At 32.5% G+C, this 20,467-nt stretch overlaps 1 protein-coding gene across 4 annotated transcripts in view; it reads right to left on the minus strand.

Annotated features, from left to right (window-relative positions):
* Positions 1 to 20,467, minus strand: part of LOC111004273 (sodium leak channel non-selective protein) — a 37,988-nt gene that overhangs the window by 2,111 nt on the left and 15,410 nt on the right. For 3 of the 4 annotated variants that reach the window (XM_045631579.1, XM_045631578.1, XM_022275240.2), the window contains 30 exons: positions 20,240 to 20,385; positions 20,043 to 20,151; positions 19,103 to 19,302; positions 18,530 to 18,690; positions 17,928 to 18,095; positions 17,145 to 17,336; positions 16,338 to 16,475; positions 15,740 to 15,946; positions 15,191 to 15,441; positions 14,637 to 14,762; positions 14,221 to 14,409; positions 13,551 to 13,730; positions 12,885 to 13,005; positions 12,423 to 12,554; positions 11,934 to 12,101; positions 11,794 to 11,861; positions 10,985 to 11,125; positions 10,366 to 10,486; positions 9,217 to 9,350; positions 8,048 to 8,213; positions 7,504 to 7,698; positions 6,728 to 6,945; positions 5,550 to 5,773; positions 4,235 to 4,371; positions 3,676 to 3,812; positions 2,956 to 3,115; positions 2,336 to 2,440; positions 1,695 to 1,758; positions 591 to 678; positions 75 to 151 (listed from right to left, as the gene is read on the minus strand). In XM_045631579.1, coding sequence (XP_045487535.1) covers positions 75 to 151; positions 591 to 678; positions 1,695 to 1,758; positions 2,336 to 2,440; positions 2,956 to 3,115; positions 3,676 to 3,812; positions 4,235 to 4,371; positions 5,550 to 5,773; positions 6,728 to 6,945; positions 7,504 to 7,698; positions 8,048 to 8,213; positions 9,217 to 9,350; positions 10,366 to 10,486; positions 10,985 to 11,125; positions 11,794 to 11,861; positions 11,934 to 12,101; positions 12,423 to 12,554; positions 12,885 to 13,005; positions 13,551 to 13,730; positions 14,221 to 14,409; positions 14,637 to 14,762; positions 15,191 to 15,441; positions 15,740 to 15,946; positions 16,338 to 16,475; positions 17,145 to 17,336; positions 17,928 to 18,095; positions 18,530 to 18,690; positions 19,103 to 19,302; positions 20,043 to 20,151; positions 20,240 to 20,385 — 4,523 coding nt within the window. The remainder of the gene's footprint in view (positions 1 to 74; positions 152 to 590; positions 679 to 1,694; positions 1,759 to 2,335; positions 2,441 to 2,955; positions 3,116 to 3,675; positions 3,813 to 4,234; positions 4,372 to 5,549; positions 5,774 to 6,727; positions 6,946 to 7,503; positions 7,699 to 8,047; positions 8,214 to 9,216; positions 9,351 to 10,365; positions 10,487 to 10,984; positions 11,126 to 11,793; positions 11,862 to 11,933; positions 12,102 to 12,422; positions 12,555 to 12,884; positions 13,006 to 13,550; positions 13,731 to 14,220; positions 14,410 to 14,636; positions 14,763 to 15,190; positions 15,442 to 15,739; positions 15,947 to 16,337; positions 16,476 to 17,144; positions 17,337 to 17,927; positions 18,096 to 18,529; positions 18,691 to 19,102; positions 19,303 to 20,042; positions 20,152 to 20,239; positions 20,386 to 20,467) is intronic. The other variant, XM_045631580.1, reaches the window with a different exon arrangement.

Raw genomic sequence — 20,467 nt, forward strand, 5'->3', positions numbered from 1 at the left:
AACATTAAACCTTTATACCACGTCAACATAAACAGTATAAAAACGGTATTCATTTAGCAAAATGTTTTACTTACGTGTTGGTTTCTTGTTTAAAGTGGGATGTGGATCACTTAGCGTTGGCTGTAGGTACTTCTTGATAGGACTTTCTGATCTGAAATATATAAATTATTAGTCTAATCTATTTGCGTGTAGTTTTAAACAAAATATATTATTTTTTAGATATAGGCCCACCAACAAAAAAAAGAGGCTCGCTCTCATGCACGTTCGAGCTAAAGGAAATTGCAGAAAATGCTCAAGATAACTATATCTTGAGCATTTTCTGCATTTTCAATCTCTCTAGAGATGGATCCGGTTGTGGGAGGCAACAAACCGTCCTTTAAAAAAATATTGTCAGCTTTGTATAAATGTAGGTATGTGTGTATCTTTTGTAAATAGTATTGTTTCAAAATTAAATGAAGCTTAATTTTTGCAGGTAGTTATGGCATAAATTAAAGTTCATCGTTCTAAAAGCGTCTTGTATATTTTTATAGGCTGTATTTATATTTACTGAGATTTCAATATATAGTCACAGTTCCCGTGGGTAGACTTACCTCGGTACAGTAACGGAGGGCAATCCAGTTCTTTTTAATTGCTTTGTTGAAGGCCGCTTAGGTTGGGAATCCAGTGATGTTGCAATGTCTATAATAATAAAAAATCTGTCGCTACTATCTCTAGGAGAATTCTTCAGGAACGAATATAACGTCCGACTCTTATATGTAGGTACGTCAAAAATATATAAGATTTACATTCGGACTAAGTATCTTTTTTTTAATGTCACCCACAGTCTTGGCTTCACACTTCTATATATATTTGTTAATAGAAAAGCGGGCGATGTTTCTGTGACACACGCCGTCAACTTGCGTCTAAACTCTAAGGCATGCCAGTCTTCTCACGATCTCCTTAGTAGGAGCGGGTGTTACTGGCCGCACATAAAATATACCTTAGTAATAGTCATTTTTTCAAATGTATTACGCAAAATTAAGTTTTACACTTCTTTGTGACCACGATTGCTGAACGAAACGTCGTTATTTAGGGGCGGGGGAGGGGAGAGGTCAATAATTTCTATAAAATTGCGTGATGTAATACTTGAATGCTCCCTAATATGCAGTAGTAGTGATACAATATTATCCATAAGCTTTTATTTATAATATTTATGCATAGTGGCCATACAACCCATTTCAGATCTGTTTAGTTGTTTTTTATGCCTGACACACGTCAACGGTTTGGTTTAGAACTATTATTACATTTTATTTGTGAGTGAAGGTATCTATTTTAATATTATTAAATATTAGTTATAATTCTTAGTAATTACGTCCCTTTTCATCACAAACAGTTAAACCCGTACAAATAAAGATAATATCGTTTTTATTAAAGAGAAATTAGTAGGCAGTGATGTCAGCTTAAGTATAAAATTTAGTAAAAGTTAATTCAATATATTGTTCGTGATATTGAAATGTTAGCTATTTTTATATTATCTCACTTGAGTAACTATATATTTAGATTTACCTTTTTTGATGCAGTGTTTTATTTATTATTGCCCTCAAATGGGTCAAGTTTGTCCCTTTTCGGTGGAGAACTTTTTTAGTAGCAACACTTAAGAAATGTCAGAATTCTACTGAATGAAAAATCGGAGTACATATAGTAATGCAACTTACTTGATATAATAGGTTGGGAGGTCGACTCTGTTATCTCTGTTCGCCCAGTGCTTGTTGCTATTTCCTGAAAAACTTTTTGTTTTAGAAAACACTAGCGACCCGCCCCGGCTTCGCATGGGTGCAATGCTGATACTAAATACACTACAGAAAATCTGTGAACGTTGTATATAAAAATGAGGGTTATCCATAAGAGATAGACATATACCATCACGGACTTTTGTGTAGACCTTTTCAATGTGTATAATACTTAGTGCATTATTTTGATAAAACTCGTAGGGTTCAGCCTGCGTTTGCAATGTAAGCGGAAAAAATGTAATTATTTACGACATCACATTAGAAACCTCAAAAATAACAGTACTTCTCCACTATTTAATGGATGTTATTATACATATAAACCTTCCTCTTGAATCACTCTATTTAAAAAAACCGCATCAAAATCCGTTGCGTAGTTTCAAAGATTTAAGCATACAAAGGGACATAGGGACAGAGAAAGCGACTTTGTTTTATAATATGTAGTGATTCAATCAAATCTTTTGTTAATGTTAGGGTGCGTCCACATCAGGCGCAGGAGCGGCGCACGAACAAAAATGTACGTGCGCTGTATATTCATCAGATGTGAACGCACCCTAAAGTAAACTTACTTGGGTTTCTGTATCAGACTTCTCCTTTTCAGTTTTCTCGTTTGGCAAGTCGAGCAATTGTTCATTTGTTTTGCGCAAACCCGCTATTAGACTTGTTTGTTGTTTCTGTAAAGTTATGTAAGTTATATTACGATTGCTATTTGATTATATACACCTAGATTAAATATACAGCTAGGACTAGCCTTCTGAAAAGGCCACATATGATTCGGTGTATTAATTTAGTTGACAAAATACATGGGTTAACGGACCTTTTTATTGTCCGTTGAGTGAACTGACAAAAGTTATATTATTTGTTAGTGAATATAGTAGTTAGTTGAATTCTTATATTTTTTACTATGTAATTTCATATGTTTGTTTTTTGTTTGTTTCGTCTGTAAAGTATATTACTTATTGCTCACGCGTGTCAATTTAGGGTCTCCTGTTAAATCAGGAGTGTTTTAATAAATAAATTAAAAAAATATATATTTAAAAAAATGTTTTCGCTTTTCAAAAAGCACGAAATGCGTTGACGAATTTAAAATCCTGCTAGATCTGGCGGAGAAGACGCTGAGATAGTATCACTGGGCCGAATAAAAGGGCACACAACCCATTTGCTACTGTAAAGAATAAAAAAATCTTACGCTAGTATTAGCTCGTATCTTCTTTAGACAGCCTTCCAGCCAAGTGCGAATAGTCTGCTTTGCGACTTCTTCTTCTATCAGGAACTCAAATTCCTCCCGAGCGAGCAACTCTTCCATTTGCAGAGATTTACGAATGTCCACCGTGCGATATGACAACATGCTAAAATACATTTTCATAAATACTAGAATAAAATACTTGAAATTTGTATATTAATATATAAAATTAGTTTAGTATAGAAAGAGACGCAAAATGAGATTTCGGGTTTGAAATCCAATACGTTTTTGATATACGAGACGTAGCGTTAAGTTTCGACAGTAAGGGCCTGTTTCACAATGTCCGGATAAGTTCCAAATAAGCTGTTTATTACTTATTGGTAGGATAAACAGTATTTTTGCGTTTCACGACTGTCAGATAGCGCTAAATGTCAACGCCGAGTATCTTATTCAGAACTTTTCTCTTTCGAATAATTTTTGTGTTGTATAGCTATTTGGTACTTTATCCATGCATTGTGAAACAGACCCTAAATGTTACCTTCAGTTCGCACTTAACTTTTTCTATATAGGAGACTAAACAGTAATAAAATTATTAATTATTAAAATAATTGTAATTATTTTTATTAATAATACTTTTGTGACACGTGTCATACGAATACATTCAAGAGCAATTTTGTACTTTAAGATTAGATTTTGTTATCACAATGAACACTAATAGAAACTGACTTGATGACGTCATGGAAGGTGACATCTTCCCCATTATGCAGCCTTTCGAGCTCGTAGCACATATATTTGAATAAGAGTCGCTCTTTGTGAGTATCGCATTCTAAACGACCCTTAAGTAACCGAAGGATGAACTTTACCTAAAAAAATTGTAAACGCATTTTATTATAAGACAACTTAACATATTATTTACATAAATCTATGTACACTATTTGATAAATTTTCGTTTAAGTTTTTTAATGAGAACTCCGGTAACAAAAGATTTATTTACCTTAATTAATTATAAATTATTTAGTATTTTAGTTAAATTAGTATGTTTTTAAAATAAAAACTCTTTATACATACTCTCTATACTATATATATATATATATATTTATTTATATATCTAAAAATAATTAGCATTATTTTTTGTTTGTTTTATAAGAAAAAACACTACTTAAATTACATTTTAATTGACAAAATAACAAGATTTATTAAATAAAGGAAGAATTGTAGTCTGTCTTAAAAAATAAGTTTTAACATTACATATCCCTATTCGATAAAAAATAACGAATAAACTCACTTTTCTCACTGGTATAACGCCTTTTTGATGTACATCTACAATGTTCCAGGTATTCTGGAAGTTTCTAATATCGGCGTATGACAGCAATGCATCTTCCTCATTCGAATAAAATAACGAGAAGTTTTCCATTATAATAGCTGTAAGTATTAAGAACTAATTATTTATTAATAAAAATTACGAATCTGATTTCAATGTTAAAGCAAATAAGACTACATATTTCAATATTAATAACTATGAAAATTGCCAAATCTTCACAATTTGTTCGACGCATTCAAATTCACGGAAATTTAAAAAAAATAGCAAAGATGTGAAATTTGAAGAATTTGTTTTTAAATTTAACCTTTTAAATTATTATTATTATAATACACAATGAAATGTATTAAACAACAGTCAAGTGTGAAGGGTAAATGTCATTTGTAACAAACGTAGGTAGGGCTAGAGGCTGAGTTAGTGCAATACTACTACACGTGGAAGTTAACTTGGCACCTCGCTAAGTGACATTATCGCCAAATCAGGTGCCAAGTTGATTTGTGCGTGTAGTACATAATAATAACAATAAAACAGTCTGCCAAGTTACCGTAACCTTGTTTATCGTAGTCTTAATGAGGTTTAAGTTTTCATTTAGTTATTATTATTAATATTTTATTTTGTGTTTGTTTTAAGTTTTTCCTTTGATAAATTAGTTATGTTCTAATAATATAATTGATGTGTATGAGTGTTAAATTTGTGACGTCATTTTTTCTTGTATTACATTGTTTTAGAACGTATAAATAAAACAGTCTGCCATGTTACCATAACCTTGTTTATCGTAGTCTTAATGAGGTTTAAGTTTTCATTTAGTTATTATTATTAATTTTTTATTTTGTGTTTGTTTGTTTTAATTTTTTCCTTTGATAAATTAGTTATGTTCTAATATAATTGATGTGTATGAGTGTTAAATTTGTGACGTCATTTTTTCTTGTATTACATTGTTTTAGAAAGTATAAATAAAACAGTCTGCCAAGTTACCATAACCTTGTTTATCGTAGTCTTAATGAGGTTTAAGTTTTCATTTAGTTATTATTATTAATTTGTTATTTTGTGTTTGTTTTAATTTTTTCCTTTGATAAATTAGTTATGTTCTAATATAATTGATGTGTACGAGTGTTAAATTTGTGACGTCATTTTTTCTTGTATACCATTGTTTTAGAACGTATAAATATATAAATAATAAGATTTATTTGTGTGTGCCAAAAAGGTTTTGGTTTTGAAATACAATAGTGATATAAGCTATAAGTCTTACCCCCCCCCCCCCTTATACCCCCTAGACACTTACCGACAAGCAAATTGAGGACAATATACGTGATAATAACGTAAAAAGTGCAGAAGTACGCCAATGAAGCCGTGAAATTGCCGCAATCGGTTTCCCAATAATTATCAGCGGGTGTGCAGTAAGGTGGCGCCACCATGCAGTCGTGCATAATTTTGTTCCAATCCTCGCCAGTCACAATACGGAAGAGCATTGCCACGCTGTGAATTGGCGAGTTGAAGTTCGCTCGTCTGAAATATAGAACTCTTTTAATAAAAAAAATAAAATTAGTTGTATTTTATATCAACTTAGTAGTGACTTAGGGGGCGTCCATAAATTACGTGAGGTGTTTAAGGGGGGTCGAGTCAAATCTCATCTAATCTTACGTTGGAGAGAGGGGGGGTCTCGGCAAATATCACGCAATTTTATTTCTGATTGAAACAAAAAAAATTATACTATTTTGGTCCATTTAATCCAGATTGTACATACTTAAGATTTAATCTTAAGCGTAATCGTAATACGATTAAGACCACTAGTCGTAAATAAAAGCACGAAGCAAATTTGTTTTTTTCTTTTTACGATAACAATCCAACGCGTTTACGTAAGAAACTCACGTTTTGAAAAATCTCACGTGAGATTGGGGGTTGGGGGAGGGGCTTGAATAAAATCTCACGACAGGACCGACGACCAGGGGTGGAGGGAGGGGCAGAAAATTAAAAAAAAACACCTCACGTAATTTATGGACGCCCCCTTACGTACGTCAAGTTAGATTCTAGTCATTCTTAGCGGTAAATGTCGACTCGAAATGTCATAATACGGTAAAATGCATCTAAAAATATTATTACCTGTTTCATATTATAGATAGACTGAAATGTGACTTCCGTGCGTCAAAAGTGACACTCGCGAGTGATACTTAGGTCTAAGTGTGCGTAAATAATACGGTAAAATATATTGCAATTACGAAAAATAATTAAAATTTTACACGACCGGTTATATTTTAAATTTTATTATTATTTTTATTATTTGTATGCTTATTAACAAAATGCATATGATATAGATAAACCTTGATTGAGCAATTATTAAACATAAGCCATCAACTATCCTGGGAAGTTTAGAAAAAAAAAAATTCCTCATCAGAAAATGATTCCCTGTCTTCACAAGTAGACTTTAATATAAAAAAAATTGATATTATTCAAGCCACCGACCTTCCGATACCTTCTCCATACTTGACGTTGCCAAAGACAATAGTTCCGGCTAAAGCATAGAAGAAGACCAGCAGAAACATGCCAAAGATGATGAAGAAACTCTTGCAGACGCTAACACCGACGGTGAGCATCAGCATCTTGAGGGTGGTGTGTTTGCCGGTGATGGTGAAGAAACGCAGTATCACCACCATAAAACCCACAAAGTAGGATAGGTCGTTCTGTGTAAAGGTAAAGGTAATAATTAAACATATAATATGTTACATATAATATATACATATCATATATAACATATTATATGTTTAATTATAATAATTACATATATGTTGCAGTAACGTTGTTAAATCAGAGAGTTAATTGAATCATTAGACAGTTAATTAAAGATCGATACTCAATCAAGTCGCTAAAGTTCCGTCAGACAAGTGATTGAACGAAACGTTTAACTCTCTGATTTAACTATTTTCCTGCGACATATACAAACATTTTGTTAAAAACGCAGAGTTTATTGCCAGAATTTCTCGTCCGTTTTACGCCCTTTGAACTGGCAGCAAAAATTAGAATCACAATTTTTCATTCATAATTGTACGTTACTTACGTACATGTTAATTTGATTAAATTCGATTCTTGTACGTTTTTATATACGAGACTCAATACGTACCGTATTTATTTATTTAAACACATCATATATAATGCATTTTCAAAAGTGTTACAATTCTATTTATTCTAAAATACACACAAGTATGGCAAACATAAATTTTACAAAACATAATAAACCTTACCTTCAGGGTAAAATGCATGAATATCCATATGCAGCCAGCAACCGTTACAAGTAGGTCGTATCTGTTGCGACGACTCTGCCAATAGCCACGCGGGGTAAAGGCTATGGTCTTTAGGAGGACTTCCACCACAAACACTAGAGTTAGCAGAGCTGATGTCAGGGCTAAGCGTTCTGTGTTTGAGGAGTGACGAGACCACTGAAATACAATTTACGTACATTAATAGGACAGGTAATATGAATGAATAAATGAATAGGACGCAACGGGATTATCGATAATTAACGATATCTTTCAGGTAATAATGAGAAGGATAGAGATATAATGTATATATTAATAAAATCACAATTAACAGTAGAATGATTAAAATCTAAATAAAAACCTAATATTAAAGTTTGCGATTTATACGGATAGACATTTCTAAATAAGAATAAAGAATACTAAAAACTTTAATACCAAAAAAGGTAAGAAAGAAGAATAATATAAAGTTCAGTTTTTGCCTGTTTATATTGTAACAAGGGTCAGGATTATTTATAAAAACATAACTTACGGTAACAGCTAATAGGCCGCTATTAATAAGCACGACGATAGCAATAACTCGTTTGAAGGTAAGATTTTGTGTGACGTCATACGCGAATGCTCGCACCTTCCTACCGTCAGGTCGAGGCGGCAAATGTAGGGGCTGAGCAATTTTCAATCTCTTCTTTAGGTCACACCTGTGAATACAGATTATAACTAAAATCTATGGCAATTTTAATAAATTACAGAAGATAAAGGGTATTTTGTAAATTTTTACTGCGAAGTAATCAATGTTTATATTATATTTAAAGTAAAACAATATGAGGGAGACGCAAACCCTCCATGTTAATGTCCCTTTTTAGGAAAGGGGAGATTTCGACACTACTCCCGCTGCTTAGCCACTCTGTCACAAATCTGCCTGATTGCGTGCCTGATAGGCTAGGATGTAGGGGTCCCACAAAAAAAACAATATGAGTGAAATATACTGTAAGTCGAGAGTAAATCGACTTACAGTATATTTCACTCATATTGTAATCGGTTGCCTGGAAGAGATCGCTTGTTAGCGATAAGGCCGCCCGTTGCATCCCTTGTAATTTATATATATTGTGTTGTTTGTATTTCTTTAGCAACGAAGTGTAAATAAATAAATAAATAAATCTCTAAATAGAAAATCATTGGTAATGCAACGTATACCCGCTAGGAGGTGTACACTATTTAAATTTTACCCCACCCTGTATGAGCCAAGGCTGTACTTTTTGCTCACTCAGGTTTTCTTAGTTTTATAACCGTGATGTTTCTCTATATGTACGTGCCAAGGCTCGTACATCTTGCTAATTTACAATCGTAATAATTTCCTATGTATGGACGTGCACTGGTTTTACGCTTGGATCGCTTATAAGCAGGACTATTAGCCGCCGTATATAATATATAGCGCCGGACGCAGGCACTCTCTTCGATTGTTTCATTGTATAGCAATTATCATTCTATTACATCACTCATATTCTATTGTTATACGTAAGTGGTGAATATAAAGTAAGATAAAAGTCTTCTATTATTTCAAAGCACCTGATGACCCAGGAACGGTACACCCCTTATTGTACTATGCCAAAGTAAACCATTTTTGGTTGAGTCATTATGAGACGAATTACATAAGAACTGTAAATAAATAAGTAGAGTTATAATTAAGTAATATAGACGTACCATCTCCTTTGGTCGACGGTCAGCAAGGCTGTCCCTTTATTTTCAGAATAATTAGCGATGACCACACCCACGAATAATGTCAGACCAATCATACAGCCCAGGAAAATATATACGTGAATGTATATTGCGTGAACCTGAAAATATATAACTAAATTTACTTTGTGACCTGAATTGAACCCAACAGAGATTTAACTTTTTTCTACTAATATATATAGTGCATCTAACGCCCAAAGCCAATAATAACCTCTCATCTCAATCCATTTTTGACCATCTGAGACAGAAATCTTAATCCAAATATTATTAATAAAAGTGTGTCATTAACCAATCGACGGATTGTAATAGCCATCTGCCACAAGAGACATCTGATACAAGCTATCCATGTTAGGTTGGATCGGTGTATATTGATAGATCTTTGTATGAAAATGACAGGTCAACTGTGCCAATATCCTATCTTAAGATTTTAATTTACACCAGTTTTTAAAATAAATAAAAAGCTATTTGATATGTTTTTCACATAGACATGTATATTTTTATATTATTTGAACGGTTTTATTTACTTTACTTGGTTTATATTGATTATCAAATATGAGTGTAAAGAGCGAAGTGATTGCCTCCTATTTGTCGCCAAAAATGGATTGTCTTCGTAGGGTTTGGTTATTGGGATGCAGATAGGAGATAGATCGACTGTCACGGTGTTATCTCAGATTATTTTCAATCAGACATTGTGGATTAATTATTAGGTTCGAGCGTTAAACAGCATAATTTTTATCGTTTCCTGATCATATCGAACACTATACAATTTTTTTATATATGTATATATTTTCTAGATAATTCCCCGACTATGTAATCGTCGGGAGGTATTAAATAGCTTACGTAAATGGTATTGGTAACTCGGATGATAAAACACTACTATCTCTTTTAACTACTTTTAGTTTAGTAGAACAATATACTATTGGGATCCTAAATATACCAGCGATAATTCCCATTTAAATTTTCTTAGCTTTAAAGATTTTAGAATTACTTCAGATCCATTAATAATAATATATTTATTTTTTTGCAAGAATATGATACATTAATCTTATTTATTCTATCGTCCTACAGAGTACAGAAACCATAATTATTCACAACAATGTTTATTTAAATACTTACTGGTCCCAGTGCTTTAATTAACACATCGCGTACATCCAACCATCCTTTGAAGGATAGAACTTCGAATAAAGTCAGCAGTGCATCTCTGATATTGTCAAAATTAAACCGTTTCGGATTCGCCCTAGAATTATTGAATTTACGTATTTATTATAGTGTATTTGATATAATTTTAAAGAAAGTTAAATGACTAAAATGAAATAAAAGGAACATTAAAAGGCGTTTTAAGTAATTGTTTCAGATTATTATAATCTAATAGGCAAGTAAGTGATCAGGCTCCAGTACCTCTTCGACTTTTTGGGTCTAAGACATGTCGGTTTCCTCACGATGTTTTCCTTCACCGTTCATACCGTTAAATGCGCACAGAGAAAGAAAGTCCATTGGTGCACAGCCGGGGAGCGAACCTACGACCTCAGGTATGAGATTCGCACGCTGAAGCCACTAGGCCAACACTACTCACTATTAATATTATACATATTAAAAAATAAATATCGTAATTAAATGTGTGTCCACAAATTACTCGAAAACTAAATTTGATTTAAAAAATGGCCTCCTAAATATCATTTATAGTCAATTGTCAATCGTTATGACTGACAATTCAATTAAATGCTAATGATATTACCAGACTCGCGGCACCAGCATAGAAGGGAACGTCTCATTGGGTCCAGGCCGTATTTTCATTTTCGTCACAAACACACGACGCATGAACACGCCAACGCAGTCCTCGCGACGTTGTATCGTCGGATCGTTGCAACGGGCCAATCTAAAAACAAACAAACAAACAAAAAACATTTATTCATATAGGTAACACAATGTACACTTATAAACGTCAAAAAAAGAAATATTCATTAAATGCAACAACACACACATACGTAGTATAAACAACTAATATCACCGCATACACGAATTCAAGTACGACCAGTCACTACAAGTAGCACCCGTTCACGAGTATGACGCATGGCCCCCCTCGCCATATCTTTATATTGGCGTCCATGTGTCGGGTTTAAACTCCATATCCAATAGATATATATATATATATATACACATATTTTTAAATAAATATTTATATATACACATACATTGTACATACATACACGTTCCTATCAAAGACTAATGTCTCACTGAAAATCAATGCTAGGCTAAAAGGTGGCTTGCACGAGCCCTCTTATCTTTTTCTTTGGGCATGTTAATTTGTATGCGTGTTAGTAGATGTTTCTTTCTTAATTAAATTTGTTAGTCCAATTAAATCTATTTACATTATACAATATAAAAAAATATTATAATTATTAATATTAATGGTAATATTTTTCTTAAACAGTATAAGTTGTTAAAGTGACTGCTGTGTATTTTTAAACATATAATGTACCATAGATTATGTAATGTGATATGTCATTGGATATGTTATGATTACTTTATTTTTAGATTATTTACCTGCCACCATACAGTTGAACCCCATAGCTTGCAAAAACAAACATCAGCAAAATTAGCAGCGTAGATACCTGAAAATAAGTTTTACGTAAGATACAGTAGAAAAAATTAAAAAAAAGGAAATTTAAAAAAAAGATACATACCAGCAATATCTCCTTGAAGCCCCGACATAATTCATAGACAACTTTGCGCATGTGTGGGACAAGTGTAAATATTCGTAGAGGACGCACACAACGAAGGATCAACAGCATTTGGGCTACGGAACCTGCGCGTACGCGGACCGGCATCCAACAGAGGAATGTTAAAGACACCTGAAATATATAGGCAATATATAATACATTTAACTCAAAGTTAAGTATCACGATTGATAGCCTAGTAGGCTATCATCAGCGTACGAATTTATTAAAATTTGTCAAATGTGAAAAATTCTGACAACCACACTCATTTTATGTTTAAGTCATTAAAAGTTATTCGTTACTGTATCTATATATTTTAATACCTTAAGTAAATTTAGCAAGTGAAAACAAATAGCATAATAAAGTGATAAAATGCTGTTAACTATAAACTAGTTGAATATAAATTAAAAGTGTACGTAGAGTATACGTGCGTGTACGTTATAAATTTATACGTACAATGTAAATGAATACGTCCAATACGGCAGCTGCATCTTTCAGATATGCTTTGGGTGTGAAAAATAATCCATCTGCCAATATTTTCAAAGCCAACTCGAAGCTCATAAAAATCACAAAGCCATATTCCGCGATCTGAAAAAACAAATTAGGAAAAAATATAATATATGGTTAATAAGTCCCGTAATAAAAAACAAGATGCGAATGGAGAAAGAGAGCAAGAAGAGAGGGAAAAGGAGGCTGGATGAGGCCGTCACCCGAGAAGAGAGTACTGAAGGAATTTACTTTTTTATTTATTTGTGTGTGTATTAGAAATAAATGTTCCAATATTATTATAACAATTATTATTAAAATACATATGTGACTTATGTTGTAATTAGTAATTGCAGATATAAAACTCAAGACAAAAAAGGTACGGAACGGTTATTTTAGAATTAATGTTTCAAAACTGGGACATTAACAAACCTGTAGGACAAAATTATCCATAACCCTATAAGTTGGCGTCTCAAACATCATGGACACACAGGATAGAGTTGTTACCATTATCATCACCCAGTCCAGGTACGTCACTAGGCCCAAAAAGTTACTGAAATTCATAAATCATGTCATAAGAAGTCATTTAGTTTAAATTCCACAAAAATAACTTTCCATTACAATAAAGTCAAAAAATGATCTTCTGAGTCAAGTAACCAAAGTTTAGTTAATTTACATATATAAAATAGTAATAATTAGAAGCCTGGCAGAAGTTGGCATCACTGCCTACTAATTCCAGGTTAAGTTTATTTTAGTTTAGGAACCTTTAAAAAAACGTTATCTTTACCTGTGCGTTTTTAACTGTTTGTGGAGGACCGCACTTAATAAAATGGATACATTCACTAACAAATAAAATGTATGTATAGACTCAGATGTTCAGCATTTTGAAATACCCGGACAAAAAGGTTTGCCATCTCTGACATGTCAAAAAATTATAGCTATCAGAATTCTACGGAATTCAACAATATTTGCCTGACGTGTGTCAGGCATAAAAAAATGATTAAATCTGAAAAGGGTTGTATGGCCACTATATATAAAATATATTTTAAATAAAATTGTATGCATAATATTGTACGGGCGGCTAAAGGCATCACTTACTGAAAACTCTTATAGTGAACTTTTCGCTCATTCCCTGTGACCGGATCTCTTAAACGAGCGTCGTATCTGGCGTCGACAATGGCTCGACAAATTTTACGAAATCGTGATTCTCTGGGTACGATCAATAGGGGCGTGTCGAATAATGGATGGTTCTCTCTCAGGTCTTCTTCGCGTTGATTTCTGAAAGAAGAATAAAAAGTAGCAGCACATAGTCGATTTTTAAATAGTCAATGTTTAAAAAGCTTTATTCTATAGGTACATTTAGTTTTAATACGATAAAAATGAAAAAAAAAACTGTTTAGAATGTTAAGTTTCATTATTTCTAACTATGATACTAGACGTAATATCATGAAATTTTTGCAACTCGCTCTTATATTGCCCAGATCGGTCGATAAATAAATTATTCCATTTTTTTATTGTAATAGAATATCAACTAATGTCTTGAATCTTAAATCTGTTGATGTTGAATGATGATGGAAATTTTTGTGTTGTTTTCAATTAAAAATATATGTCTGTTTATTTTAGTTATATCTGATCTACCATTTACAAAAAAATAAATAAAAATTCTTATCTATAAATCTATTTAAGGAATCATCTTCTATTATAACTTTTATTTATTTTATGCGTGTATTGTCTGCGTGTTTCGCTATTTTTTTCAAACAGGACATACCTTCTCATTTCCGCCTGTTGCCTCTTAGCCTGCAACAACCGTATGTCCAGATACGGCGGCCGGGCCCTGGACGAGGGCACAACTCGTGACGCAGCCCCAATGTCTCCATTCTCCAGAAGATGCTCGTAGGTCTGCTTCAGTTTGATGGATCCGCTGCGGACCGAACGCCGGATTGATCTTGAACCGAATCTGATTCAAGTTATTTTGATTTAGCGGTAAAAAACTTATTGACTCCAGGATATCGGAAATAGTGAAACGTAAAATCAAATAGACGAAAGATTGGATATTTCGTACTAAACGGAAGGTTCTAGAGATATACAAAATATTTCAGCTTATAGTCAATAATATGATAAAATATTTGCCTTTAAACAATATGGGTCTACCTCAGACGGGATAGAAGAATAAAAAAAGTTTACTTTTTTTGGTCTACCCGCAGTTGTTTTGCACTTGATACAGTCCCTTGTGACTTCAGCCCAGATTTGCCACCCGTTGCCAATAACGCAGAGTCACCTAGAACTAGACGCCTATGGTTGTTTGAGTCACTGAAATATTATATCAATCAAAAATGAGTTTAAGTTCTCTTAAAATGTGATCAAGATGATAAAACAATCATATGGAAACTATTTTTCTTAGAATCTTTTCATATATAGATATTGTCTTTTAAAATGTTTACGTCACTTAATTAAAAATAAACGCAGAGGGTAACCGATGTCATCTTATTTGTTCACTAAAACTTGAAATAAGCAAGGGTATGCATATATATATTCTAATTATTAATTAAGATACCTATAGAAATAAAAGATAAAATCAAAGCCACGTAAAGTTTAAAGAAAAAAGAAATAAATGTAAAAAAAACTCTACCTTGCAACAAAAGAGCAGGGCTGTCAAATACCTGTCAATTAAAATAAAACTTAAAAATCAACATAAAATAATAATAAATAATAATTTTAATGTAGAATTACAAATTTACTTGATAATCGAAGCCACAACATGTCTCCTAAGCGCAGAGCTTGGGCGTTGCGCCGGTGGTGCCACAACAAGTGTTTTTACTAAACATCGCTTTCGATATGGAAAGGCGATCTTATCGACACCGATATATTCAAAAGCGCGTCTGGATAGGTCCCCTGCTATCGTACGTCCACCGATAGGACCCCCCACCATACCACCTTCTTCCTCGCCCTCAACCTCACATACGAATTGACGCATGAAGGATTCTCGAACCTGAAAGATTCCCTTGAATTTAAGAGATGCGAATTTCATTTGTAGATATCCTTTTTGTAAATCATGAAAGACCTTTATTATGTTAATATAAAAATAAATAATATAATATTGTTTATTATGGAATAAACGATACAGGTATTACGTGTGACATCCCTACTATAATATATAACAAAATCAATTCAGATTTTAGTAATTTCAGACCAAACATTAATTCTGTGAATTTCTATACCCACCTCCTATCTAAATGAAGAAGTTTTCCATTAAAAAAAAAACAGAAAAAGCACAGTGTACATCTTACCTTTGGCAAATTGAAATCTCCGGGCACTTTATGCAATTTGGTCATTTGTGGACTATCCGGAAATTTCTCAAAGATTCTAAGACGAAAAGGCAAGGTTTCCTTAATTTCTGCACTCTGTTGTCTATAGCGTAGCTGCTTCAACTTTTTGATATCTTCATCTAATTCTAAGTTATCAAGAATCACAGCTACGAAAAGTGACAGCACAATCTGAAATTACGAAAATGAAACTTATATATTTGAAGTGTATGGAAAATATATATGCAATGAAAATGCCATTGATTAGTGCAGTGTATTTGTGTAATGTTACGCATACAATTATTGTATTTTGAATATATATATATATATACATATATAGGTGGCGCTAGGTTCACAGTTTACTCTTACAATTATTCTTTGTTATTAGTAAAATAAAAAATAAAATACGTTTATTTTGGAAGATAAGATCATCAAGGTATCACTTATTCCACGTCATTAAATTTGAACCTGTATTCATACTTACCTACACATACGCGTAAATGATAAAAATATGTTTTTTTCCCATAAATATTTTACAGTTTTGGTATGAATATGGCAATAATAAATATAAAAATTAGCTTACCAATGTGACGAATAAGTGGTATAGTATGAAGTAAATCGCAACGAGTGGTGTTAACGTCTGACTTGTCCGGACCATTGTCTCATCCATAACTTCGACCCAAGCTTCTTGAGTCAATATTTGGAACATAGACATAAATGCCTGGAAATAATGTGTAGTATTATAATAAGTACTGGATGGCCGAAATTATATATAAGTACGAATTACATACTAATAAAATTATGAAATATGAACAATATAGATTTTATATGCTGGAATAGCTTAAGTGTTGTTGTGTCGTTAAAGCAATTTAAAAAAAATAGTATTATTATTCGCCGATAGATGTCAGGAAGATTCATTTTTCAGTTTAAATTGGGACTACTCAAACACCACCTTTTTGTTATTTTCTATCATTTATTCCTAGCTAGATCGATTTATACGAAACTCCCCGTATACTAAATTTCATGAAAATCGTTGGAGCCGATCCCGAGATTCCAATTATATATATATATATATACAAGAATTGCTCGTTTAAAGATATAAGAATTTTAGATTGTTTATTATTTGTCACGTGTCATAACTGACGTTATATTTAATTGTAAGACAGAGTACGCTAGTCTGTGCAAAAAGACGAGAGTTTGGCTTATCATTTAGAAGCATTTGTTGTTAGAATATTTTTTTGAATTTAATTAAAATAATTGAATTTCAAATAACAAAATCTTAATGTTGTTAAGACGATCGTATTAAAGACCGAATTAGCTTAAATGGCATGGCCAATTGCACTATAAGGACCGATACGATAGCTAGTTAAATACCCATTTTACTAATTACCTCAGGAAACGTCTCAAACTTGGTAAACTCGCAGAGAAAGCAGAAGAGCTGCATTGATATCGACGAACTGATAATTAGTAAGCACATGGTAAAGATTATGAGACTCCCCAGTTTTTTTCCCGGGCCAAATATTTTGTACACGAATCCTTCTAACAGTGGCGAGGCTTTTATCAACCTTACGATTCGTAGAACCTGAAAATTATATTAAACAAATATTAATGATAGTATCTATTATCTCTAGTCTCTAGAATCAAGATAGTCTTTTATTAAAATAGCTTTTACACATTTAAAGAAAACACTTTTTTACCAGATTGAAGCTATGTCTTATTGTAAACATATAATTATTAAAACATAATTTTTGATTTATTTGCCTTAATTTATTATATATGATTATTTTTTTATTGTACAGAAAGCAAGCTGGCAAATAATTATCCTGCAGAAAAATACGATTCAATAAATAAGTCAGACACATATTTTTACTTGATAGCAAACAAAATACAGTATAATCTATTTAATATAATTAAATGGCCAATATCACTTGAAAAAAAAACAACCTTTTGGATTTGGGCCTTAAAATTCTTTATAATATTTTATTTAAGGGCTTCAGAGCCTACCTACCGTCGATATCTTGAGTTCGGTTTCATAACGATCTCTTCCCAAGTGTATTAAACACTTGATAGTATGGTGAGCAAATGTTTAATACAAATACCTGACTCGGAAATATTCTTATAAGAAAAATTCTTCTATTATTTATTATACGAGTCTATTATAAATGCATCTTACTTGAAAATACGTAAATCCAGACATATACAATTGCGGTATTATATGAATCGTTGTTCCAATGGCCAGCAACAGCTCAAACTTATGTACTGAATGTTTGAAGTACCCTTTCCATCCGAGGCACCATATTTTCATAAGTGCTTCCAAATCCAAAAATATTGTGAACGCAATCTGTAAAAACAATCCGAAAATATTCCAATTTCAAATACTTTTGAGTCTATTATGTGTCTACCTACATAAGTAATCTAAATTTTTACAATTATGTAAGACATATTTGTACTACATTTATGTGGCAGAATATGCAAAATTTAGATTGTAACACCAACTCTTGTAAACAAATTATTATTATCGTTATCTCAAAAGCTATTGACAAAACTCGAACGGTTCGTTTCTATGAAATTACGTAGATGTGGACGTCGAAATAGAAAATTATACTCAATACAGATTAAAATGATAACCCTTTTCTTTAAAGTCAGTAATAAGTAAGTCATGTGAAAAGTTTAACAAACATTTATTTTTTTGTACTTGTATACGTACAGGAATTATTTCACAAAAAGAAAATTAATAATATTATAAATCAATAATTAATAAATGACAACACTTACTTCTATATAATAGTATTTTTCGTAAAAGAATTCGCGGGGATTATCGTCGTGTTTGAAGTCCATTGTGGCCGTGATGATACCATTTGCCAATACTACGCCCATAACTAAGAGTCGAAAATAGGCTGACCTCAGCATTTTGTGTAGGATTTCAGGTGCACTTCCTTAAAAGTTTAAGTGTAAGTAAGAAGTAAAGGATTTTAGCCCAGCTAATATATAGGAATTATATTAATTAAATAGGTGATTACATTATATTAATAAGAAGTGATTGGGATTCACACAGAGCAGTGAATAAAGTTTTTTGTTTTTTTTAAACGCGAATTAACTCCCTTATCTGTCAAAACTGTCAAGTGACAGTCGTTCGCGCTTAAACTTTAGTTTTTTTGGGAAAACGACAGGCTAATTCTAATGAAGTGCTATTTGCTCCCCATGTACCCCTTTAACACCGAGGGCCTCACGGTTGCATTGCCGGCTTTTCAGAGTACCCGAACTTTCTCACACTACGCTAAATTCTAGTATATCAATAAAATTAATCCAGTATATTATTTCTGATGTGTCTGAAGTAAAAAATCTCACCAGAATGTTTGTTCTCATCAATCGTAACTAGTTTCCATCCGCTATCGTCTCCAGTGAAAAACTGAGTCGTGCTACTCTTTGTAATGGGATTCCTCACACCCCACATCTGCTGGAACTGCACCCTTATTTCATTGAATGTCTCCGTAATTACAGCAATAAATACATTCTTCACCAGCCAAGCCAGAAAGAAAATCATAGTACTGAAAAAAATTATATACAAACAATTACGCAACAGTTCAAAATTTTGTCTTTATTTTTTTGCTATTTTTTCTACGTAAAGACAATTTTATAATTCTTGGGTTATCGCGAACATTTCAAGATACGTCTATAGAATAAAAACTATTAGATTTTCATTAAAATAATCAATGATCTAGTGGCACTACAGCCCTATATTAAGGTGTATTGCATTCGTTGCGATCATTTTTTATTGAAAATAAGACGAAGAGTATATCGTGCCTAGAATAGTAGATTTAATTGCGTACCTACATAGAAAGAAAAATCCATTGACAATTAGATTTTCATTGATGCTTAATTTATTACATTATTTTCATAACTCAACTATTCGCGCCTTTTTTATCGTGGTCAACGAGAGACGACTAATCAAATTTCCTTGATGTTGGAGTTTAATCTATATATTTAACGGATCTACCGGATTTGTATATGGTCACGTAACTAAGCGTAAATGTCATTCTGTTGGTAGCCATCCCGTTCTTTGCAACCTTTAGCTCTACTGTCTATTGTGATACATTTTAGGTAAACTTTATATTGTCTATATTAACACATTTCTGATTAATATTTCAAAGCATACTTAATCTTCCTTAAATATAGCAAAATATCGCTAAACATAATTTAAAGGGGACAAAATGTTCAATGTTTATTTGGACACACGCGATAAAATGAAACATTGAAACAAATTTAAATTGTATAGGTAGGTAGGTACCTAAAGTATAAAGCTGATCTCCATGTTGGTAACGAGTCAATTGCGCGATACATTATAAAAACCCAGCCTTCTTGGGATGACGCTTGGTAAACGGTGAATAAACTGGTAGCTAAAAACAATAAATTTATATATGTAAATACTGATTTTAAATGTTAATTTCTGATTTTGCTCCTCGAAAGTCTTAAACTGACACTTACCAAACTCTTCAAAACCATTGAAACCCATGATGTATTTGGACAAGTTGAGTTTCATACACTTCATACCCTTGGAACACTGGTAACCGGAGTTGGGCTCTGGTGAACAAAATGTATCGGGAATTGCTAGGGAATTTATTGTGATTTCACTGAAATGAAACAAAATATTAAATAAACCCATAAAAATGCTTTAAAAGTTTTTTTCATGCTAATGGAAAATGCTAAGTCTAA

Source organism: Pieris rapae, chromosome 16 (assembly GCF_905147795.1).
Source record: "Pieris rapae chromosome 16, ilPieRapa1.1, whole genome shotgun sequence".
NCBI classification, from domain to species: domain Eukaryota; kingdom Metazoa; phylum Arthropoda; class Insecta; order Lepidoptera; family Pieridae; genus Pieris; species Pieris rapae.